The sequence below is a fragment of the Phascolarctos cinereus genome, unplaced genomic scaffold (genome assembly GCF_003287225.1).
Source record: "Phascolarctos cinereus isolate Bilbo 61053 unplaced genomic scaffold, phaCin_HiC Scaffold_726;HRSCAF=1367, whole genome shotgun sequence".
Taxonomy (NCBI): Eukaryota; Metazoa; Chordata; class Mammalia; order Diprotodontia; family Phascolarctidae; genus Phascolarctos; species Phascolarctos cinereus.
Window position 1 is genome coordinate 181,162,421 of NW_027556098.1, and position 26,227 is coordinate 181,188,647.

General features: G+C 37.9%; 1 protein-coding gene across 1 annotated transcript; it reads left to right on the plus strand.

Moving 5' to 3' along the window:
• The first annotated feature begins 1,928 nt into the window (after positions 1 to 1,928).
• Positions 1,929 to 2,875, plus strand: LOC110207135 (olfactory receptor 8D1-like). The gene is given in 2 exon segments (XM_020984714.2): positions 1,929 to 1,983; positions 1,986 to 2,875. Coding segments are annotated over 2 exon segments (945 nt in total).
• The last annotated feature ends 23,352 nt before the right edge of the window (positions 2,876 to 26,227 follow it).

Consider the following 26,227-nt stretch of genomic DNA (forward strand, 5'->3'; position numbering starts at 1 on the left):
ACTTGGATGACCTTGATTGACGGTAGTATCTGAAATTTGCTTAATGTATGCTAACGATGTTTGAGAATAGTAACAACCTGAGCAGGTCTATACTTAGGAAGTTTATTCTGGATGTGAAATGAAGGATTCATTAGTGGGTAGAGAGAGAGATCAGGAGGAGAGACTAGTAATAGGCTTTTGTAATAGTCAAGAAAAGCGATCATTTTAGCTTCTATTCTTTTTTTGAAGATTTATTTTTTGAGCTGAAATCCTTTTTTTTTTACTTTGCAACATTCACTTTTATGAGATTTTGAATTCTAATTTTTTTTCTCCCTCCTTCACCAACCCCTCCCCAGATGGCATGCAATCTGATAAAGACTATACACGTACAAACATATTAAACATATTTCCATATTAGCCATGTTGTGAAAGAAGAATCAGAGCAAAAAAAGAAAAAAAGAGAAAAAAGTGATCAGCTTCTATTCTTTTGTGAGCAATGAGAATTTCAAATGAGAGGCACAGTGTTATAGAGGAGCACTTTGGAGTCATGAAAACCTAGGTTCAAACCTGTTTGTGATACACATTAAATTTGTGACTGAGAAGCTGCACAATTTCATAGTACCCCAGGAAATATTGTAAAAGAATTTATGGATTAGTTAATTATTTGTTTTGTCCTTGGCAATCTTTCACATCAATCACTTCACACCTCTGTACAGCTCTTAGGAGGAATGGAGGGGAACTCTAAAGATATTGAATTTCCACTTTTTATGTGATTTCACAATTTTCTGGAAAAATATTATGAGATGGAACTGGCTTTTTTGGAATATGATGCCTTTATTTTTTATAACAAATTTTCTTGATAAAATTTGTTTTTATATCACCTGAAATTTGCAAGATTACTGCCCCTACCATCCCTCTCAAAGAGCATCACTCATCATAAAAATAAGAGAGAGAAACAGAGGGAAAGTTCAATGTTCAATTAAACAATTTAAAACTTAAAAAAAAACCCAAGCCTGATTCCATATCTATGGCCCCTATATATTCAAAGAAGATGAGCTGACACTTTCTCAGATTTCTTCTTTGGGGCAAACTTGGTCTTTATAATTTCCCATCAATCAGTCTCAATTATTTTATGTTTGTTCTTTCAAACATTACTGTGATAATTGTGAGTATTGTTTTCCTGATTCTTCTTACTGAATTCACTTTGCATAAATTTATTTCTTCCTATGGGTCTCTGTGTTCATCATACTCATGATATCTTCTGTCTGAACTGCTATATTAGCATTTCCATATTATTATGTTCTTGAAGCTTGCTATTCTTATGTCTTGAAAATTGAATTTTGGATTATTCTACATGGAATATAATCAAACTATCACTTAGTTTATAATTTTCTGAAATATAAAAATTAGATTCTTTTTTTTCTCACAGTTTTTAGGAAATTCAATAATCATTAAATTTTTCTCTTTGATTTCTGTTGTAGATCTGTCACAATTGTTATTGTTTCTAAATCTTTCCATTTGAGGAATTTTCAGGTTTTCCTTTTTGTATATAGTAATATTTCATTATTCTAACCTCCAGAAAAACAAATTTATTTTATATTATATCCATTGTTCTATCTTCATCTTGTGAGATTTCTTAACTAGATAGAGCTCTTTATTTCATCAAACTTGTTCTTATTGTACACAGAATTTATTTTGTTGCTATTGATTCAATTATAGGATATTTAAAATGTTTTCAAATCTTAGATTTAGATGCTATTATCTAGGTTTGTATTAATAGTTTATGAATATGTGTGGGTCTTTGTGTTGAGTGCTGCTGTTGAGTTCAAGAAGAAGTTGTATCATTCATGAGATCTTAGGTCAGCAGACATTGGGAAATAGTCATCTCTGTCTAATAACACTATTTTTTCCCCATTTCCCCAGATTCCCACCTCAAATTTCAAAGGACAATGGATACAAGGAATCATTCCATGGTGACAGATTTTATCTTTATGGGATTAACAGATGGCCAGAACTCCAGCTCCCCCTCTTCTTACTCTTCCTACAAATATACATTATCTCCATGATGGGGAATGCGGGCTTACTCCTTCTTATCAGGATCAGTTCTCAGCTTCATTCCCCTATGTACTATTTTCTTAGTAACTTGTCCTTCATTGATCTTTGCTATTCTTCTGTCATTATTCCCAAAATGCTGATGAGCTTTGTGTCAGCGAAGAATATCATCTCCTACTCAGGGTGCTTGACCCAGTTCTTTTTCTTCTGTACTTTTGGTATTGCTGACTGCTTCATGCTGACAGCCATGGCCTATGATCGTTATCTTGCCATCTGTAGCCCCTTGATCTATAACAGTGCCATGTCCCAGAATATCTGCTTCCTGCTAGTGGTAGGAGTATATACTATGGGACTCTTTGGAGCCATTACTCATACAAGCAGTCTAGCCAGACTGTCCTTCTGTGGAAACAATGTTATTAGTCATTATTTTTGTGATATTTCTCCCCTTTTAAAGCTCTCTTGCTCTAGCATCTACATCAATGAGCTTTTGGTGATGCTTCTGGTTGTGATCAACTCATTGATAACAACTCTACCTGTCTTGATCTCTTATGCTTTCATCCTCTCCAGCATCCTCAAGATACATTCTGCTAAGGGCAGATCCAAAGCCTTCAGCACCTGTGGATCCCACCTGGCATCTGTGGTTGTCCTGTATGGTTCCATCATTTTTATGTACTGTCAACCTGCATCAACCAGCAACATCACTGAACAGAAAGTGTCCTCAGTGATGTATACCACAGTCATCCCTATGCTAAATCCCTGGATCTATAGCTTGAGGAATAAGGATGTGAAGAATGCACTGAAGAAAATCAGGAAGGACTGGTTAGTTTCCTGGTGCAAGGCATAATTAAAAGTCACTGAGATCTTAAATAAATTTTCTCTTTCTTCACACTAGTGATTTATTCCCTTTGAGACACAAGTCAGATTTGGACAACATTGCAAAGTTGGGAAAGCCATATTTTTCCTTGTCAGTTTCCCTTGCTGACTTGCCTGCCCCCTTACCAAAATCTCAACAATTTAGGTCACCAAAGTTCCTCCCCATTACAACATCCTAATGTAGTATATCACTAATGTCAGCCTTCCACTAATTGTATCTTCCCTCCAAAATTTACTTGTGCCATGTCACATTGTCTAAAATTTCCATCTCACATTGTTGACAGTATTAGAAAGCACAGTGATGAATTGCTTCTTCCTAAGTACTTCAATCCTGAAATACTGAGGATTGATTCAACCCTGAGGTTCAATGGTAGAAATGTAGAGACTATACCTCAGCTATAAAGTAGAAATGGCACCACAATGATTAGTCTTGTTCCCATATTTAGATTAATGAGAATCAGTTACATATCAAGGCTAATGTTTTATCTGAATAAAATTTAGGAAGCTTCCCTGACTTATAAACCTCATAATATTCACTTATGTGTTCATATGTAGAAAGTACACTCCTTCAGGGCAGAAACTTTCATGTATTTGTCTTTTTGTCTCCAATGTCTAATATAATGCTTTACACATTGTAGGTGCTTAATAAATGACTATTGATTTGAATTAATGTATAAAAGGAAAACAATAGTCTAGTCTGGCTGATGTGGTGAGGGAAGTGATATGAGATGGGATTGGAAGTATAAGGAGGTGCCCAGTTGTAGTAGGCTTTGAATGTCAGGCTAGGAATATGTATTTTATTGAGGATGTAGCAGGGTTTAAGGAGATGATACTGGATTTTGAATGGAGAAGGGATGATATGTTTAGATGTGCATATAAAAATATTGTTCATGTAGTTCTATGAAAGAATTAAAGGTAGAAGAGAGATTTGATGAGGGAAAGTCAATTAGGAGGTTATTACAAAATTATGAGAGGCAATTCATACAAAAAGGAGAGAACAGTTAGATCTGGTTGAATCCATAGGAATGGGCTACTGGTTTATAGTCCTGGATTCTGGTGTTCCCAGACTATGGAGATAGTCATTGCTATGGATTTGAGAGACTCAAGCAGATGCTATTTTGGAGTTCACCATTTGGTGATGTCTTTTGAATCTGACTATATGTTGAAGAATTCTGATCAACTGGGTAGTATTAAGGAGTGTACTCAGTCTTTGCATGACTGATTTTTCTCTTTTGATACTTTGTTGGACTTCTGTTCCTAAACACAATGATCAGAGATACTAAGTTTTCAAGAATCCATGGAGATCTTAGAGTGATTGTTGGTTAGATAATGCAAACACAGTGTCAGAACACTTCCCTGTTCTTCCTATCTTCCATTAATGGGGAGAAGCTCCTATTAACAACTCAACTTATCCCAACTCTAGCTTTCTTTCTTTCACATGGCAGCCAAGAATTAGGGAGGGGAAAGTGATTTTGCAAAAAGAGCTATTTGCTCGTTCCTATCCAAGAAATTTTCCCTGGTTCTTGCCTCCACTGCTTATTGTCCTTTCATTTCTATGGCATTATTTCTCCTACTCTCCTTTATAGAAAATCCATTAGTCACCAAATTCTGGCTGGTGTTATTATTGCTGATGTTGATAGAGATTAATGGAGAAGTTTGTATCTCTGAAGAGAGAGAAGAGACATTCTTTCTTCCAGGTGGCTGAGGTATGAAAGGAAACAATCATATTTTTGCACATGTAGATCCTTTCCCCTTTTTCTGATAGAACTAGGATACAGACCTACTAGTAGTGGTATTTCTGGGTCAATTGGTATGCACAATTTGGTTTCCCTTTGGGCATAGTTCCAAAGTGCTCTCCAGAATGGTTGGATTAGTTCAAGTATGCATTACTGTCCCAATTTTCCCATATCTTTTCCAGCATTTATCATTTTCTTTTTCTTCCATATTAGCCAATCTGATAGGTGAGAGGTGGTTACTCAAAGTTGTTTTAATTTTCATTTCTCTAATCAAATGTGATTTAGAATATTTATTCATATGCTTATAGACAGCTTTGATTTCTTTATCTGAAAACTGCCCCTTCATTGGTGAGAGTTGTTTTGCTTGTTTATCTTTGTATCCCCAGATTTTAGCATGGCACCTGGAAGACATGGTAAGCACTTAACTAAAGCTTTGTCTGCTTCTCTCTCTTCCACCCAGCCCCATCTTCTTTCTCCTCTCTCTGTCTCTCTATTTCTCCTCCTCCTCTTCTTCCTTTCCTTTCTTCCTTCCTTCTCTCTCTCTTTCTCTCTCTCTCTCTCTCTCTCTCTCTCTCTCTCTCTCTCTGTCTCAGTCTATCTCTGTCTGTCTCAGTCTCTCTGTCTCTCTCCTCCCTTCTCTTTTTCTCTGTCTCTCTGTTTGTCTCTCTGTCTCTGTCCCTCTCTCCTAATTAGGCATACATTCATACGTCACAGATATACATACCAATGGGCAAGCACTATAGTAGTCAAATTTCTCTTTTGGTAACTCGAACTTTTTGGTAACATTGCTGAGGGGGAGACCCTCTCTGTCTTTAAAGACCATGTAAAGCAATAAAAACTGAGAAAACCTCATGTAGAATAGTGGAATCTGGCTCCTTTCCTATTGCGGTTTGTTTCTTCACTACTGGTAATCAGAGGAAGGGCCAGAGTAGTTTGACTGAATCACTGAGTGAGAAGCTTACCAAGGGAACAGGTATAGAATTTTTTTTTGCAGTTCATGAGGATGTAAATGCCAAGATATGCGAATAGCTAACCTAGTTATTCACGGAACCCACAAATACCATAAGAATAATTAAGGCCCAAGTAGTCCTTGTGTTCTGGGAAAGAGGTAGGACACCACAAAGAGTGCACAATAGCTCAGCAATTAGAGGGCTGAGTCTGGATGGACTGGGAGCAGCAAAGCCAGAAAGGCCAACACAGTAGTATGCTGAGGGACACAGCTATTTTAGGAAGTAAGAAAACACTCATAGAATGGTCTGAGTTCCCTTTCTATTTGGAACATCTCTCATGATATACTTTTGTGAAAAATCTTTCTTTCTACTGAAGCATTTAAGTTGTACAGACTAAAAGAGATAAATAAAACCACCAGCATTATCTCCATTGAGGAAACTCTCATTTGGGGTTTGAGGCAACTTAAGTACTATTTACTGAGTTTTCTTTGGCTCTTTTGGTTGGTGTGAATCAAAGTCAACACTGGGGGGAAAAGGTGAAAATAAATATGAGAAAAAAGCAATGATGCCATTATCATTATTATTATTCAATATTGTACAAGAAATGTTAGCAATAGCAGATGACAAGATGGAATTCTTGAAAAATCCTAGAGATTCATCTCAAAATAATTGAAGCAATCAATAATTTTGGCAAAGTAGCAGGATATAAAATAAACTCACATAAATCATCAGCCTTTCCTTATATTACCAACAAACCTTGGCAAGAAGAGATAGCAAGAGATGTTTCATTTGAAATAGCCAGAGACAATATAAAGTACTTTGGACTATGCCTACCAAGAAAAACCAAGGAACTATATTAATATAATTATAAAGTCTGCTATATAAATAATGTCAGATTTAAATAATTGGAGAAGCATTATTTATTGTTGGGCAGACACGATACTAAAAATGACAATTCTACATAAATCAATCTACTTATTCAATGCCATCTCAATAAAACAACCAAAAATTTTATTGAGCTGTAAAAATAACAAAATTCATCTGGAAGAACAAAAATTAAATACTATCAAATGAATTAATGAAAAAAATGTAAAGGAAAGAGGTGTAGTAGTACCAGATCTTAAACCATAAAACAAGGCAGTAATTTTCGATATCATCTGATACTGGCTCAAAATGAAATGGTGGATGAGTGGAGTACTGTATGTATGTGACATACAGTAATAAAAGAATATATTAACTTCTTGTTTGATAAATTCAAAGTCCAAACCTTTTGGGATAAAAAGCACTATTTGGTGATAATTTCTGGGTAAACCAGAACACAATCTGCAAGAATCTAGACCTAGATCAGTATCACAAACTGTTTACAAAGATACGGTCAATGTACATACATGACCTAGACACAAATGGAAAAATCATAAGGAAATTAGAGGAATATGGAACATACTACCAATCAACATCATGAATAAGAGAAGAATTTATGAATGGACAAATGATAGAGGGCATTGTAGGATATAAAATGAATAATTTTCATTACAACAAATTAGAAAGGTTTTGTAAAAATAAATCCAATGTAGACAAGATTACAAGTAAAGCAGAGAATTGGGAAGATTTTGTAGCCAGTTTTTTGGATAAAGCCTTCCAAATTCAAAAATACAGAAAACTGTGTCAAATGTATAAGAACATGGATCATTACCCAATTGACAAATGGTCAAAAGATACGGGCAGAGAGTTTTCATCAAAAAAATTCAAAGCTGTATGGTCATGTACAAAAAATGCTCTAAGTCATTATTGATTAGAGAATTGTAAATTGAAACAACTCTGGGATATGATCTAAAACCTATCAGATTGTCTAAAATAAAAGAAGGAAAGGAAGAAAAATACTGGCGGGGATTTTATAAAATTGGGACACTAATATACTGTTGATAATACAGTGAACTGATAACATCATTTTTGAGAGAAATTTGGAATTATGGCCAAAGAATTATGAAATTGTGTATATCCTTTGACTCTGTGGTAACACCACTCGGTATGTTTCCCAAAGTGATCAGGCAAAAGGAAAAACATTTATACGTTTCAAAATATTTATAGCAGCTCTCTTTGTGGTGACAAAGAATTGCAAATTGAGAGGATGCACAATAATTGTGGAATGGCTGAAAAAGTTGTGGTATATGATCGTGATGGAATACTACTGTGCTATAAGAAACAATGAGTAGAATGATTTTAGACAAATATGGAAAGATTTGCATGAAATAATGAAGAGTAAAATGTGTGAAATTAAGGGAATGTTGTATATAGTAACAAAAACCTTGTTCAAGGAGTAACAGTGAATGACTAAGCTATTCTGAGTAATATGATCATTTATATCAACTGTGAAGGATTTATGAAGAAAAATGCTATCTACTTACAGAGAAAGAACTAATATATAGAAGTATGTGTTCCATAGTTCCAAATATATAAATATATATGCATATATACATATGTATATGTATGTATATGTATATGTGTGTAATATATACACACACATACACACACACATGTATATACACACACACACACACATATATCTCACATGTTGATCTTCCATTAAGTGGGGTTGGGAGAGAGACAATTTGGAACTAAAAATGTAAAAATTAAGTAATTAATTGATGAATCAATCAATAAATTAACAGTTTTTTTCAAAGATGTACAAAAATAACAAAGAAAATAATACCTAAAAAACAATTTTGCAAAATATTAAGAGTTATAAAACCTCACTGAAGAAAAGAATGCCTTAAAAAGCAGAAGTGGCGAAAAAGTAAAGAGGTTTAAATTTCAGTGATAAAAATAACTTCTTAAAAAGTAGAATGGTCCAAACGTAAAATGAGAAAAACACTGAAGAAAATGATTTCTTAAAATTTGGAAATAGGCAGGTAGAAGCTAATGGAACCATGAAACATCAAGAAATACTAAAGCAAAATCAAAAGAATGAAAAAAAGAAGAAAATTTGAAATATCTAATTAGAAAGACAACTAACTTGGAAAATAGATGGAGGAGGGATCATTTTAAATTATTGAATTCTCTGAAAGTTGTAATAAAAAAAAGAGAATAGATATCAAATTTCGAGAAATCATCAGGGAAAGCTTCTCTGATAGCATACAACCAGAAGGCAAAGTAAAAAGTGAAAGAATCGAATTCCGCTTCTGGGAGCCAACATGGCAGAGTAAGAAGTAACTCACTCTTACCCTCCCTTATTAACCTCTGAAAGCCCAGAAAATATCACCCCAGGAAAAAACTCTGGACCAGCTGAACCAGAAGAAAGACAGGGTGCAGCAGTCTGGTAGTCCGGGTAGCTTGAGAGATTAACAGAAAAGCAGTACAGAATGAGAGGCATCCCAGAAAGCTAGCAGAAAGCCCCACCTCAGAGTACCTGGAGGAGATCCTGAAGCTCAATTGGTGGAGCAGGCAAACACCAACAACTGGATCCCCCAGTGACTCAGTGAGGGTGGGGGATCTGGTAGAGATCAAGTCTCCCAGTGCCTCCGCAAAATTCTGGGAAATGCTCCAAGGGGCCCTAGGCAGATAAGCATCCTGCATCATCTATCTGAAAGGAACTAAAGAAAGTAAAAAGAAGGAAAGGCCCAAGTGAACAAACAATCTCCGAGGGCCAGACTACTCAATCCTACCCCTAGGGTTCCAGTGTTGTTGGTTCCAGCTCAACACCAGGTAAGCTGCCAGAATGCCACAACCTCCAACTGCTAGCATTGGAGGCCCCCAGTACACAAAGCCAGTGACCAGGCCTTGGGCTCCAAACAAAAGAAACTTGGGCCAGTGCCCCCTACTCCACATCAGGAGAGCTTAATTTCTTTAAATGCCAGGAAATAAGTAAATACCATGAACAAAAAGAAATGTATGTTATTATTATAGGAACAGTGAAGATCAAGGCAGAAATTCTGAAGAGGACAACATTGTCAAGAAACCCACAAAAAAAGTCTTCTTAGAAGAGCTCAAGAAGGATTTTAAAAGTCAAATGAGAGGGGTAAAAGAAAAATTGGGAAACGAAATGAGAGGTATGCAAGAGAGAGTCAATAGCTTGGAAAAGGTAGGACAAAAATAAACTGAAGAAAACAGGTCTTTAAAAAATACAATTGGCCAAATGGGGAAGGAGGTACAAAATCTAATAGAAGAAAACTGTTTGTTAAAATTAGAATTGAGCAAATGGAAGCTAATGACTCTATGAGAGAGCAAGAATCAGTCAAACAGAAACAAAAGAATGAAAAAATACCTCATTGATAAAACAACTGACCTGGAAAATTGATCCAGGAGAGACAATTTAAAAATTATTGCTTTACCTGAAAGAATGATGAAAAGAAGAGCTTGGACAGTTATCTTTTAGGAAATCATCAAAGAAAACTTCCCTGAGGTCCTAGAACCAGAGCGTAAAATAGTCATAGAAAGAATTCATTGACCATCTCCTGAAAGGGATCCCAAATTGAAAACTCCAAGACATATAGTTGCCAAATTCCGAAATTACCTGGTCAAAGAGAAAATATTGCAAAACTTCTTTAATCAAATTCTTTAATCAAAACCTTTTCAGTTTGATCCTTATCTTTAAAAAGATTCTGATTGGAAAGATGGCAAATGACTCATTTTCCATACTGATGTATTCTTAAATTAATAGACTTTCCTGTAAAAATTCCTATAGCAAAAAATGAGGAAGACAGAGACACAGACAGACAGACAGAGACAGAAAGACAAAGTGATAGAGATATAGGATACAAAAATCATTTTTGTTTATTAAGACTTTTCTGTAGCATGTCCAATTATTGGAGGAGAAAGGCAATGGGAAATAACATTATTATGACAGAATTTATCTTCTTGGGCTTAACTAACTGAAAAGAGTTCCTGATATCACTCTTTTTTTTGATCCTAGAAATCGACTTAATCTCCTTGGTAAGGAATGTGGACTTCATTTTATTACCCTGAGTCAGTTCTCAGTTTTATATTCCCATGTACTATTTCCTCAGTAATGTGCCATTCCTACATCTCACTATTCTGTCATTATGCCCAAAACTTTAGAGAACTTTGTTTCAGAGAATAATATTATCTCCTTTTCAGTTCTTTTTCTTTCTCTTCTTGGGATTGCTGAATTTTACTTGCACACAATTATGGCCTATGATCATCATGTTGCAATCTCTGTAATGTCACCATGATGCCATGGGTCTGCTCCTTTCTGAAGGCAGGTGCATGCCCAACATGGGGGTAGGGCATTGTGGCCTTTTCTCATACAACATGTCTAGCCAGACTGTCCTTTTGTGCACACATTACCCATTACTACTTCTGTGATATTCTCCCTTTTCTGAGTCTCTCCTGCTCCAGAACCTAAATTAATAAACTTTTGGTGATGGTTGCTAGTGGATTTAATTTGTTGGCTACAACTCTTCCCATCTTAATCATTTGTCATTTTATTCTTCTGAGCATCTCTCACATACAAGCTATAAAGGACTGTTATAAATTCAGCATCTGTGGCTCCCATCTGGCAGCTGTTTCTGTTTTCTATGGTTCCATTACCATTGTATATTGTATATTGGTTTGTGACAGTGGCTCAGAAGAAAGTAGGCTTAGTGTTTTATACCACAGTGATCCCCATTCTGAACACCCTGATCTACAGCCTGAGTTAAAAGGATGTGAAAGATGCACTAATGAAAGTAATGAAGGACAGAATGCTTTCAAGGTCCACATAGGAAACTGTAAATCTAAAGATCATTAGAATATTAATGCTTTCTATTTCTTCCTAAATATTAGAGATTCTCCTCCAGATTAGGTCTCCCTGAGGGGTGTAGGGCATGTTCAGGGAAGACTAGTACCTTTGGTATAAGGGCTACTGAGCCCTATTCAGGGCTGATTTCCACCTTTCATATCCACCTAACTCTCATCTGTAGCTCTAAAAAGTTGTAGCATGTGCAGCAGCCACATCCTGGTAAACCGCTTCCATGGATGAGCTATACCATGTTGAGGGTAACCAAGAGGTCTCCACCCCATCAGTGAGTTAAGTGTATCCCAAGCATGTGAAGACTTCTCCCAGTGCAATGGGTGAATGAGAACAGTATGTTCTAATGGCCACGGCTGAAGCAGGTGATGTGGAGTGTTTAGAGCTTGGTTAGACATCAAAGACACTAATGTCATCCACTGCATCTCAAGCCATGACCAGTCATCTTGGATCTTTCCAGCCATTGAACTGTGATGACTTTGGAAGAGAAAGTGAGATTGACAACTTTGTGCAACTCTGCCTCACAAATCCAATTTATACATGAATCAAAAGGCATCACCCTTGCCATTTTACCATTTTTACCTATATCAAAGTCCTATGGTGACAGGCAAGTGATGAAGCAGCAGGTGCTGATACAGTTGGATCTGTAGTCACAACCCTGCACACAAGTGTTGCAGTACACAGGGTCATCTTCTCACTGGAAGCAGCAGTGAGATTCCAAAGCCTCCTGGGTCTCTGAGAAGCCTTTTAAGGATTGAATTTCTCACCTGCTGCTGTGAGGAAGGGGCTAGAAAATACCCTAAAAAATTTCTGCTTAACCAACCTTGCCTGGTTACCACATCAGGCAGGGATCTCACTCTTCAGTTGAAACAAAAAATATACAAAGGCTTCTGCAAATATGATTTAATTCACCATTGGTACATAGAATGTGTGTACACTTGTAGACAACACAAAAGCCCATAGACCTGAAAGATGAAAAGCTCTTATGAGAGAACTCAAGAGGTATTACATCTAAATAACAGCCTTGAGCAAAATAAGGATGGCAAATGAAAGCCAGTTTACTGAAGTTGGATCCGTATACCCATTTTTTTGGAGCAGCCACAGTGAAGGGGAATGCCATGAAGCTGGTGTAGGTGTCACAATCAAAAATAATCTAGTCAACAAGCCTATATGCCTACCAAAAGGACTGAATGACAGGCTAATGACAATGTGATTTCCACTTGCAGGAAAACACCATACACCAGCATCAATGCTTATGCTCCCACTATGATGAACCCTCATGAGGTGAAAGAAAAATTTTATGAAGACCTAGTGACCCTCACCATCAATGTGCCAAAAGAAGACAAGCATATAATCCCGAGTGACTTTAATGCTAGAGTAGGCTCAGACTACCAGATATGGCAGTGAGTGCTTTGGAGGAACGGAGTTAGAAACAGCTGAAGTTCCAACTGGGGAAGAAGTTTTGAATGCCATTAGGCTCCTTTCATGTGGCAAAACACCTGGTGCTGATTCTATTCCAGCTCAGATTTACAAGGTGGGAGAGGATTCCATTGCTTATGCAAAAGTTGACTGAAATTTTCTGGGTTATATAGCAAGAGGAGGTTATCCCCTAGGAGATCAAGGACACCTCTGTTGTCTATCTCTATAAAGGTAAAGGAAATAGATTGTCTTGTGACAATCACAGGGTGACAATCTCTCTCTTAGTCATTGCTGGAAAGAATCTGGCCAGACCCCTCCTCAATAGGTTGATCCTTCAGCTGGAAGATGGTCATCTACCTGAGAGCCAGTGTGGCTTCAGAAAGGGTCAAGGAATGGTCGATATGATATTTGTTGCCAGAAACTCCAGGAGAAATGCCAATAGCATAACATAAGTCTGTTTACAGCACTTGTAGATCTCACAGAGGCCTTTGATATAGTCAGTCATGAGAGCTTATGAAAAATTATGTCCCAGTTTTGTTGCTGAGAAGTTCATCAGTATTGCATGTCAATTTTATAATGGCATGCTTGCCCAGGTTCTGGATAATGGATGATGCTCTCACCAATGGAGTGAAACAAGACTATATGCTTGCTCTCATACTTTTTAGCATGATACTTCCAGACATGTTGCCAAATGCCTTCAATGGGGAAGAACACAGCATCAAAGTCAACTACCAAAGTCGTGGTAAATTATTCAACTTGAGAAGGCTAAAAAGCAAGACGAAAATAGAAAGAGTGTTGGTGCATGATTTTTTGTTTACAGATGATTGTGCACTCAATGCAACCTCGAAGCTGAGATGCCAAAAGTGTGGCTCCATTCTCTGCTTGTGCTAATTTTGGTCTAACAATTAACACCAAGAAAACACAGGTGCTCCATCAGCCAGAACCACACCATCCATATATGGAACCATTGCTTACAGCAAGTGGAGAAGTTTTGAATGTTTTGCATAAGTTCACTTACTTAAGCAGTATATTTTCAAGAGATGCATGCATTGATAATGAAGGTGATCCAAGCATTGCCAGAGCTAGTTCACTGTTTGAGAGGCTCTGAAGGAAAGTATGAGAGAGAAGAAGTATTGGACTGATTACCAAACTGAAGGACAACAGAGCCATTGTGCTGACCTCAATATTGTATGCCTGTGAAGCCTGAAAATCATACCAATCCCATGCCAGAAACTGAATCACTTCCATTTGAATTGTCTTAGGAAGATTTTGAAGATCACCTAGCAGGAGAAGATACCAGCCACTGAGCTCCTTTCTCAAAATAAACTGCCAAACATTCAAACTCTACTACAGAGAGCATGGCCATGATAGGCTGGCCACATTGTTCAAATGCCAAACATACATTTTCCAAAAAGACTATTTTATGGAGAACTCATACAGGGCAAGCAGCCATATGGTGTTCATAACAAGCAATACAGGGACACTCTCAAGGTCCCTCTGATGAACTTTGGAACTGATAGAATGACATAGGAGACATTGGCACAGGATTGCCCAGTATGGTGTACCCTCATCAGAGAAGATGCTGCAATCTCTGAGCAAAGCAGAATTGAAGTAACTCAAAAGAAATGAGATGTGCAAATTTAGAGAATCCAACCCAAATGTTCACATGGACTGTTTGTGCCAAACATACAGTAGAGCATTCTGATAGCATATTGTTTTGATCAGCCAGAGTCTGAGTCATTGTAACTTGATTCTAATATAGTGATGTCTTTTTGGCCCTCTCTAAGAATGAAGGGCAACAACAAGGTCTCACCTTGAACCATATTTTAATTAAGGGAAATACATGCCTTTGTTTTCTGTCACTGCTGATGTCAATGTCTGTCTTCCACAGGCTGTCTCCAGGTGCATAGTCTCCCATTCCATACTTGTGCCCTCATCCTTCCTTATTCCCAGTTGAACTTGCATAATATACCTTAAATTACTTCAAGGATCTGCTCTCACATAAGGATCATGGTGACTGTGGTCATGAATTTGGAGAGTTGAACATGACTTTTATGAACCCTTCCAGTTCTCTGACTGTCATGCAATGATTCTAAGTTATTTGACTTTGTTCAAAAAACCCTAAAGGCCTCTTCAATATTCTTCCCCTTTAACAAGAATCATTAGAATAAATCAATTTGAGCCAAAGAGGAATTTGATTAGCTCTGCCAATACGTAATACTGAACTTCATACCTATTAAGCCCTTAAAGTAAGATCTCAAATTGAAAATTCCAAAGAATATTGTAGGCAGATTCCAAAATTACCAGATCAAAGAGAAAATACAAGCAGCTGGAAAGAAATTTAAATACCATGGAACCACAGTCAGCATTATGCAGTACCTTGCAGCTTCTACAGAAAAGATTAGAGGGCTTGGAATATGACATTCTGTAAGGCAAAGTAGCTTGATTACAAGCTAGTTGAATTAAGCTCAATTGAATGACACACAAAGACATGAAGTGTTCCAAATCACTGTATTCTTCCCCTCCTTGGATTATTTTATATTTGCCTATGGCCATATACTTTTTCCTTAGTAGAAAGTAAACTCCTCAAGTTGTTGGAGTAAGAAGTAAGTCACTCTCACTCCCCCTTATTGACTTCTAAAAGCCCAAAAAACTATCAAACCAGGAAAAACCCTGAGCCAGCAAAAAGACAAGGCACAGCAGTCTTGTAGTATAGGAAGCTTCAGTGATTAACAAGAAAAGCCCCTCTAGGTCTCAAGGAGGGAGACCAGTACAAGACTGGAGGTGTCCCAGTAAACCAGAGGCAAGCCCCACCTCAGCAGGCACAGGTTGGTGGAGCAGGCAAGTGCCAAGACCAAGACCCTCCTCCCCAAGAGCCTCAATACAGGCAGTGGAACTAGTAGACACCAGCTTGGAAAACCACCACACATGACTGTGTTCTCCAGCAGCCAAATCACCCAGTGCTTAAGCACAACTCTGTGAAGCACAACTCCAGGAGACAAAGCTCAAGGCTAACAGACATCCACCAGCAGCAAAACATCCTTGTGCAAGCTCCAGGTGAGCAGAAGAAAACATTCAAGTACAAGGCCTGGGTGAGCAGGAAAAGAAGCTTGGTTAAATGCCCTCTTCACTCCAACAGGAGAGCTGTACTTTATTTTTAAGTTAGGAAATAGGGAAACACAATGAACAAAAAGCATAAATGGGCAGTGACCATAGATTCTTATTATGGGGAAAGGGAAGATCAAGGCAAAAATTCAGAAGGGGGCAATGTTGTCAATATATGCACATCCAAAACCTCAAAGGGGAATATGAACTGGTTTCAAGCCCAAAAAGCCTTCTTGGAAGAGCTCAAGAAAGATTTTAAAAGTCAAATAAGAGAGGAAGAAGAAAAAATGGGAAAAGAAATGATAGGTATGGAAGGGAGGGTCAATAGCTTTGAAAAAGAAGGACAAAAATTAATTGTACTAGACAAGTTTTTAAAAAGTACAATTGGGCAAATGGAAAGAGACAGAAAAACTCACTGAAGAGAAGAATGCCTTAAAAAGTAAAATGGACTAAATGGAAAAGGAGTCACAAAATCTAATAGAAGAAAACAACCCATTAAAAATTTGAATGGAGCAAGTGGAAGCTAGCGACTCTATGAGATATCAAGAATCAGTCAAACAGAAACAAAAGAATGAAAAAATAGAAGAAAATGTAAAATACCTCATTGGTAAAACAACAACCTGGAAAATAGATCCAGGAGAGACAACTTAAAAATTATTGCTCCACCTTAAAACCATAATGAAAAAAAGAGCCTTGATAACATCCTTCAGGAAATCATCAAAGAAAACTGCCCTGAGGTCCTAGAAGCAGAAGGTAAATTAGTCATCAAAAGAATCCACTGATTACTTCCCAAAAGAGATCTCAAATTGAAAATTCCAAAGAATATTGTAGGCAGATTCCAAAATTACCAGATCAAAGAGAAAATACAAGCAGCTGGAAAGAAATTTAAATACCATGGAACCACAGTCAGCATTATGCAGTACCTTGCAGCTTCTACAGAAAAGATTGGAGGGCTTGGAATATGACATTCTGTAAGGCAAAGTAGCTTGATTACAAGCAAGGATCAACTACCCAGTGAAACTGAACATAATCTTTCAAGGAAGGAGATGGATATTCAGTGAAATAGGGGACTTCCTGATGAAAAGAAAAAAAATAACATTATTAATAAAGGCAAACTGTTTATATCCCTACAAGGGAAGATGACACTTGTAACTCTTTATAACTATAACATTTAAAAGGAGTATACTTAGACAGAGGGCATAGGTATAAGTTGACTTTGATGTGATGACAAAAAAAAGTCAAATTAAGTGGTGAAAAGGGATTGTACTAGGAGAAGAGGAAAGGAGAAGAAAGACAAGGGTAAATTACATCACAAGAAAAGGCATAAAAACCTAGTACGGAAGAGGGAAAGAAGGGAGGAAGATGAGCATTGTTTGAACCTTCCTCTCATCAGATTTGGTTCAAAGAGGGAATAACATAATCAGTTCTGGTAAAGAAATCTAACTTACCCTATAGGAAGTAGGAGAGAAAATGGAAAAGAAAAGGGAGCAGACTAATAAAAGGGAGGTCAGACTGAGGAAGGTGGTGGTCAAAAGAAAAACTCTTCTGAGGATGGAAAGGGAGAAAGGAGAGAGAAAAGTATAAAGGGGAGGAGGAATGGGATGGAGAGGAAGACAAAGATGTTAATCATAACTGTAAATGTGAATAGGATGAACTCCTTCATAAAAAGGAAACAGCAGAGTGGATTAAGAACCATAATCCTATGACATGTTGTTTACAAGAAATACATTTGAAGCAGAAGGATACACAGAGAGCATAGGTAAAAGGCTGGAGCAGAATATATTATGCTTTACCTGAAGTCAAAAAAGCGGGGATAGCAATCCCGATCTCAGACAAAGCAAGAGCAAAAATAGATCTAATTAAAAGAGATAAGGAAGGAAGCTACATCCTGCTAAAAGATGCCATAGACAATGAAGTAATATCCCTACTACACATATATGCACCAAGTAGTAAAGCATCTAAATTCTTAAAAGAGAAGTTAAGGGAGATATAGGAAGAAATAGGCAGCAAAACTATACTAGTGGGGGACCCCAACTTCCCCCTCTCTGAACTAGATAAATCTAACCACAAAATAAACAACAAACAAGTTAAGGAGATGAATAGAATTTTAGAAAAGTTAAATATGGTTGACGTCTGAAGAAAACTGAGTGGGGACAGAAAGGAACATACTTTTTTCTTAGCAATATATGGGACCTACAAAAAAACTGATTATGTACTAGGGCATAAAAACCTCACAATCCAATGCAGAAAGGCAGAAATATTAAGTGCATCCTTTTCAGATCATGATGCAATAAAAATTACCTGTAATAAAGGGCAATGAATATATAGACTAAAAATTAATTGGAAACTAAAGAAACTAATCCTAAAGGATGAGTGGATCAAACAACAAATCACAGAAATAATCAATTCCTTCATCCAAGAGAATGACAATAATGGGACAACATACCACAACTTATGAGGTACAGCAAATGTAGTACTTAGGGGAAGTTTTATATCTCTAAATGCCTACATGAATAAAATAGAAAAAGAAGAGATGAATGAATTGGACACACAACTAAAAAAGGTAGAAAAAAATCAGTTGAAAATCCCCAATTAAATACCAAATTTGAAATTCTGAAAATCAAAAGAGAGATTAATAAAATTGAAATTAAGAAAATTATTGAACTAATAAATAAACTCAAAATCTTATGGAAATGAATGTTGAAAACAAAAAATTTAATTAATCAATTATTTTTAAAAATTCAAGAGAAAAAAGAAAAAGAAAGCAAACTCCATGAAGAGAAAGGGTTTTTTTTTGTCTTTATGCAGCTAGTGGGGCAGTGGACAGAGCTCTGGGTCTGAAATCAGTAAGACTTCACTTCAAATTTGGACTCAGACACTAGGTGTGTGACATTTGTCCTTAACCTCTTAACTTCTGTGCACTTCAGGTTCTTAAAATAAAAAAATAGTAATAATTATAACACCTAACTCCCAGGTTTTTTGTGAGGATTAAATAAGATAACATTTTTTTAAAGTGTATAACACATTTCCTGGGACATAGTGAGTATTAGAAAATTCTTATTACCTCCCTCTTTATGTCGCTATTGTCTTCATACATGATTGATGCTTAATAAATACTTGCTAAATTATATTGAATTGAACAAGTTTACCTAAAAGGAAATATAGTGCTGATTTGAATTTTTTTTATGATAATAGTAGAAAGATAGGAAGACCCAAACAGTTGAACTTAATTGTGAAGGAAAGAATGGGAGATTGTTTGTTTAAGGAATAGGAAATATTGTGCTCTATAGGAAAACACTCTCAGTTCCTAAGGTGAAAGAAATCAAGAGAACAGTGAGCTGAGGAAACACCCCACAGAAATGTCTAGGGAGATTTTTGTTTTTTCCTGACTCCAATACTTTCACCTCCACAGTTAACCATGACTCCTGCTCACCCTACCAATAAAGGGGCTCAGTTCTTTTCTTGACACCAGAAATGCTCATAGGAATGTCATTAATTAGAGACAAACACACTCCTGCAATTGCTTCTTTCCCAGGGAGACCAAATCTGGAGTGAAGAAAGATTGAAAGACCAGCTGTTCTCATTAATTTTCTTGGAGAAATTTTCCTTGAGGAATTCATTGGACAAATAAAAATATTTTTCACCTAGAATTAAGCAGCTCAGAGAAAAAGTAGTTGTTTCACATGCTTCAACTTGACAGTTTATTGAAAAAGATTATTTTTATTTTGTTTTATTTATTTTATCCTCTACTTTTTCAGAAATTTCCAACAATCCCATTGTTGAATCATCATCATCAAACCCTATCATTGACAATTGCTGTGTCAATAACCTTTATGAATTATTCTCACATTACAAGAGATTGAAGAAAAGCATCATCAGTGCACTGACTCTTCTAATCCTGACAGGAATTAGGTAAGTAACCAAATTTCATATGCTTGAACTAAAATGTAGTTGTGAACTGAAGAGTGCATAGGGATGCCTGAGACACACAGTGATGATTTGTTTGAACTTAGTGAGATGAGACCAGAAGCAAACCACTTCTCTACCCTTCCCTGTACATGCTTAGATGATGGAGAGAAAGAGTGGTCCCACTTGCTTATTTCATCTGCCCTCCTTTTTCATCTATGTCTGGAACCTAGTGAGATGTATGCAGTTAGAATAATTAAGGTCGCTTTATAATATTAGTTTTTATAAATGCCCAACTTTTAATTTCAAAATTCCAGCTCTCCATGACAAGTTGGTGTTTATTTTGTAGATGTCAAGGCCCACCAGTTATTGTGAGGGCTTAAAACCTCTGCAAGGCAGAAACAAAAGGGCATACAATATTCATACCTTGCAGAGAGCTTGCATGCTTGCTTTTCCTTCCCTCGGGACTGTGTGAGCCTTGAATGGCAGGATCACAGACAGACATACTTCTCTGCTTGCTTCTTCCTTGCTGCAAGTAAGAGATGAAACAAAAGAGGAAACAAATACTCAAATTTTAAGTATATTGATTTATTCAGCAATGCATACCAATTGCTTAATAAACTGGGATAATACCTCTTCAGCTTTGGCACTAGACCCAGAATAGCATCAATTAAGGAAAAGAGAAAAATTTACTAGTATACACAAATTGGTCATCTAATTTCAAATTGGAGGAAAGATTAGGGACCTACCAGAAAGAGAGAGAGAGAGAGAGAGAGAGAGAGAGAGGGAGACAGAGAGAGAGAGGGAGAGAGAGAGAGAGAGAGAGAGAGGGAGAGAGAGAGAGAGAGAGAGAGAGAGAGAGAGAGAGAGAGAGGGAGAGAGAGAGAGAGAACAGGCACAGTTCCCTGAAATCACAAAAAGAGATATCCCACTTTATCCAAGCATCTGTAAACAATCAAAGGAACATGAAAACAATAACTTATTGATGAATATGGAGTCAGTTTTCAGATAAGATATATGAGTTGCTTGAGATGTATAAATGCGAGAAAATTTCTTACATCGATCTTTGGATATGACCAGATTTCTTCAAACCATTTATTTTTCTGGAAAAAAAAACTCTTAAAGGCGGCACTATCTTTCTAGGCAGCCATGTACACAACATAGGTTTCATCCTTGACTCCTCACTCTTTCTTATCCCCATATCCAGTATTTTGCCAATGACTGTAAATTTTACCTTTGTAACAGCCTTCACAGGTCCCTTCTTATCTCTATTTCACCACTCTTGGGTAGGTCTTCATCATCTCACAAGAGAACTGTTGCAGTAGTCCGTTAATTGCTCTTCTTGTCACAAGTGTTTCCACTCCATCTCATCCACCACCCCATTGTCAAAGTGACCTTTTAAAAACTGACTACATCACCCCCCCCACTCAATGAACTCTTGCACTTGACTATCACTTCCAGAATCATACATAAAATTCTCTTTTTATTATTCAAAGTCTTTTATAACCTGCCCCAAATCTAGTGTTCATATACTTATACCCTAATATGGGTTCTTTGTTCCAGTAACAATGGCCTCCTTTATATTCCTTGAATGAGACATTCTATCTTCTCAATATATTCAAAAGGATAGAGATTTCCAAAAGCTGTCAAAAGAGAATTATTCTGAGCAGGGGAGAAATATTCAAAGATATTATAAATGAAGAAATAATAAAACATTTTATTTTATAAAATGCAATATTAAAAGATATTTTATGCTACCTGCATGTTTCACTTTATGAAGTTGAATGCCTTGCCCTCCACTGACATAAGTTAAAAAGAGGCTGTATGAAAATTTGAAAATTCTGAGACACAGTTTCTGGGTAATTTAACAATTTTATTAATAAAACTAACATGCTTATTAATAAAAGGATGGTCATCTGGCCCTCTCTCTTAGACAAAACACCCCTCATGGTAGTGGGCTTATATATGCCCTTTGAAGAGTACATGTTCTTGAGGGGTACCAATCAGCTCTGATTGGTTAATAGAATTGGAAGTGGGGTATATTAAAATGAGACTCTTGGGGTATGTGATTGGATCACCCAAATCTTAGTCAAAGAGACTTATCCATTTCCATGTCACCTGTCTGACAAAAAGGGGAACCAACATTTCCCCAGATCTGTCTGAGTAAACTCAATGAGCAGGAATACACCCATTAATCTAAACTTGAAATTCTGTCTGATATGATCTTGGCATGGGTAAATCTTTAAGAGAGATTTCCCGTGCTACTTGGTTTCTGGATGAGGAAGTAGAAAAGGGGAAAACCCTTGGTACTAATTAGTTATTAAATACAAGAAAGAAGTATTCATTTCTCACATCTGTAATCTTAATCACTGAATGGGGAACCCAAAATAATGGAATTACAGCATTCTGAAGTATTGATGTACATGACAAAGGGTAGTGGGTTGAGAAGTTCATTGATCTTAAATATGTTTATGGCTGCATCATAATCAACTTGAGAGAAGATAACTGAGGGCTGAGATATTCATGCTAATGTGTTAAAAGTCTGTCTATCAGAAGTTATCAGAGTTAAAGAATAATCTTAGAAACATCAATTTTAAAAATTTATATTTCATTAAGTTGTTGTATCATAAACTTAGAGCTGGAAAGGAATCTGGAGCTCATGTTATCCAGCTCTGTCTTTTATAGATGAGGAGACTGCAGCTCTTACAGGCTAACTAATTTTCCAATGTCACAAAGGTAGTAAGTAGCAGGACTATGATTTGAAACCAGATTCTTCGCCCAAGGTCTTTCTAAGAAACCAAGTTTACTGAATAACTTTCATGCCTACTAGACTGGAAAGATATGAGGTACAGTACTGGCTCCTTTGAGGTAGGGATTATTTTTCACTCATCATTGCTTATGTCTCCAACTCCCAGCACACACAGTGCCTGGCACATAGTAGGTGCTTAATAAAAACTTGCTATTTAAGACACTGTGTCTTATGTGAATTTCAATAATATCTCCTGTGCTCTAAAATTACCAGCTATTGAATATATATATTTGTCAAATGAAGGAGCAAAAGAATGAATGAATTTTAAAATACACAGCAGGGAATATGAAATTGATGGAGTTGGGATCTGGACCCCAGAAAGGAAACACCCTGGACTTTCCCGCATGGCCAAATCTCTGGTGTTTGCCTGAGGTTATAATCCCATCAACTGGCCTTTCATTGTGGCTACTTCCAATCTCTCAATGCTGTTACCCTTAACCTAGCCTAGCCCTCCATTGGCTTACCTCCCTATGGCCCCAGCCACTTCCACCCTTAATCCTAGCTAGGCTCCATTTGTAGTCCAGGTCCCTGGTGTTCTATTACCTCACAGTCCCTGAAGACTACTTGGCCACTCTTAGATCCCTTCCAAAGTCTTTCTATATATAAGGTCCATCTTGTCTCAATTAAGGTGCTCAGATTCTTATAATCTAGCCACTGATCAGATTTTTACAATCTAGCCAATAGAGCACACATGCTCAGATTCCTTAAGAATCTGGCTAATATGGTGGATTTTTAACAAACCTTGTCTTTGGCTGAAAGAAGGTTTGGGTCAAATTATTTCAGGCAGGTCCCAGCACCCCTGAACTGCTAGTGGTCAGGTTGAGAGGGTATTTCCAAGAACCTAGCCAGGCTTGGCTTAGAAGTGTTTTTTTGAGCCTGACTTCTCAGATTCTATTAGGTCATACAGTTATGAGGCCGTCTCGAACTTAGCTTGATGCTCTGTCTCTCGGTCCAGTGATTCTGTTCAATTATGGAACTGGGCACACCTTCAGACTCCCTATCCAGAAGTGCAGGCCCAATCCTCTCAATTCTCTCAGTGCTAGGGACTTGGGAAAACCTAAGGTACTTCTTTGGGCTTTTGGGGGGTTTTTGTTTGTTTCCCAAGGTTTATTCCCAAATCCTCCTTTAAGGAGGGAAAGGCTTCCAGCCACAATGTCTGCAAAGGGTCAATCCTCTTCAATTCCCAAAGATTCACCTTTGGGATGTCTTTTACAAAATTGGGGAAAAAATTAGTGTCTCTAAAGAACTTAAAAAGAAAAGGCTGGTGTCATTTTGCAACACTGTTTGGCCTCAGTATCACCTGGAAAATTGTGAGGAATGGTCCATTTTGGGGACATTACATCAATATACTCTCTCAGAGTTAGAACAATATTGTAGCAGAGAAGGAAAATGGGTGGAGATTCTCTACATAATGACTTTTGTAGAACTTTCTTGTGACCTCATTCTCAGAAAAGGTTGTAGGATGCTCATAGCTAGAGCCACCCCACAAATGGGGAATGGGGATCAACTAGGCTTTTTAGATGACCCTCTTAAGGCCCCCAGTGCTAGAGCACCCCCCCTCTTCCCATCCTCTGTTAACATCACCTACCCAGCTCCTATCTCCACCCCATTCTCCCCTGGCCACCCCTGTTTTCCATGCCCCTATCCTTCCCTTGTTTAACCTTCCCTTTTCCTCTAGCCCACCTCCCTTCGTATCCTGCCTCGTTCATCTTCCATGTATCCTACCCTAGATTTCCTCCCCAGACCCCTGCTCCAGAGGCGACCTTTACTCAGGTTTTAGACAAGGACCTTGCCTTGTCACCTTCTCCCCAGGCCCTTTACCCTGAAGCAAGGACTACCCAGGCCCCAGTCTCAGTAGTATCTCCTCTCCTGACCCCTCCCCCTCCTCCAGTGACAGCTGATTTTTCCCCTTGCCAGCCAGATCCCCTGGCTTTGCAGGCTAGTCCAGTTCAGCCAGCATTCCCCAGTCCCTCATGCACAAAAAGTGAGACTTCCTATCTCCCTTCCTCCCTAGCCCCAGTTCCCAAAGTGCCTTCAGGGCTTTTTCTCTTAATGGAAGTTCCTGTCTCACTTAATGGGACAATTAGGGTGCATGTTCCTTTCTCAATTGCAGACCTCATTCAGGTCAAAGAGAAACTGGGGCAATACTCAGAAGATCCACTAAGTTTACTGAAGGCTTTAAGGATGTTTCCCTACAATTTGAGCTTTTTGGGGGTGATTTGTATATCTTCTTCTCCACCTGTTATACCACTAAGGAGAAGAGAAGACTCTGGGAACAAACCCAAAAATTTGGAGACCGTTTGGCTAGCAATGACTCCACAAAATACCCCCCAGGAATAGCTGCTGTTCCCACTACTAACCCAGGATGGGATTATCAGAAGAGTGAGGATAGGGGAGAGACTATATAGTCATTTGCCTGTTAGAAGGCCTAAGAACTGCATTTCAATAGCAAGTAAATTTTCAAAAAATTAAGGAAATTACTCAGGGAGAAAAGGAAAACCCTGCCCTTTTCCAAGATATGCTAGTAGAAGCTATTAAAAAGTATACGGATTTAGATCCCAATTCTATACAATTGCATGTATTTCATTAATCAGTCTGCCCCAGATATTAGGAGGAAACTGCAGAAATTGGCAATGGGACCCCAAACACCTCAGGCCCAATTGCTGGGGATGGACTTTGGAGTTTTTAACAACAGATTTAGTAGCAGCAGAGGAAAGAAAAAGAAGGGAAAGAGCTAGAGACAGAGAACATGCTTAATTATTGGCTGCTGTCATGGCCAGGAAAAGACCTAAGGGTGTTCCTAGCAGCTCCTGCAGTAGGAAACCTGCTTTTGATGCCACCAGGAGAGTCACTGGTCCAAGGAGTGTCCCTCCATGGTGCCCACTGAGAGGAAGCCTGTCAACTCAGGCAGTGAGGGCCACAAGGAAGCACACCGGTCCAAGGAATGCCCCTCCAGGGCACCCCTCTCAGAGGGAACCCCCTAAACTGATGCCTCTGGGACCATACCCAAGATGTGACCAGGAAGGACATTAGAGGAAAGATTGTCCCAGACGGTTGTAAAAGTGGTGGAGGCACCCCCCAGTACCCCATCCTCCAGTCTTCTCAACACTGTGAATGACAGGCAAGCCTGGGGCTTGGTACTGCTCCCACTTAATCCATCTCTCTCACCGAGTCCTGGGCAAAAATCAAGGCTGAAAATAAGATTACCCACTTTATAATTGTTTTAACCAATTACTCTGGCTCTACTCACCCCTTGACCCATCTGGTCACAGTCATTGAAGAGAAAACTAAGGGATGTCTCCAGACATACCCCCTCCCCTGCCTATTTGAGGGTCTGTTTGAATACTACCTCCTCATGCTCTCCTCTTGTCTGGCCTTTTTGTTGGAAAGAGACCTGATGGTGAATTTGAGGGGCCAATCTTCTCTAGGTAAGCCTCCCATCTCCCTTTTCCCTTTATGCACCAGACCTCCCCATGTTCCCTCGAGAAGTGTTGGGGAATGTTGAGCTAATTGTTTGGCATCAGGGAATTATGTCAAGCAACTTTTCATAATTTGGTTACTGCTAAAATAATTTGGCTATTGTTGATTATTGTTTTAATGTGTAAACTTGCCAAAAAGCTTGTTTGAGTTTTGTCTTGCTGAGAATTTGCAA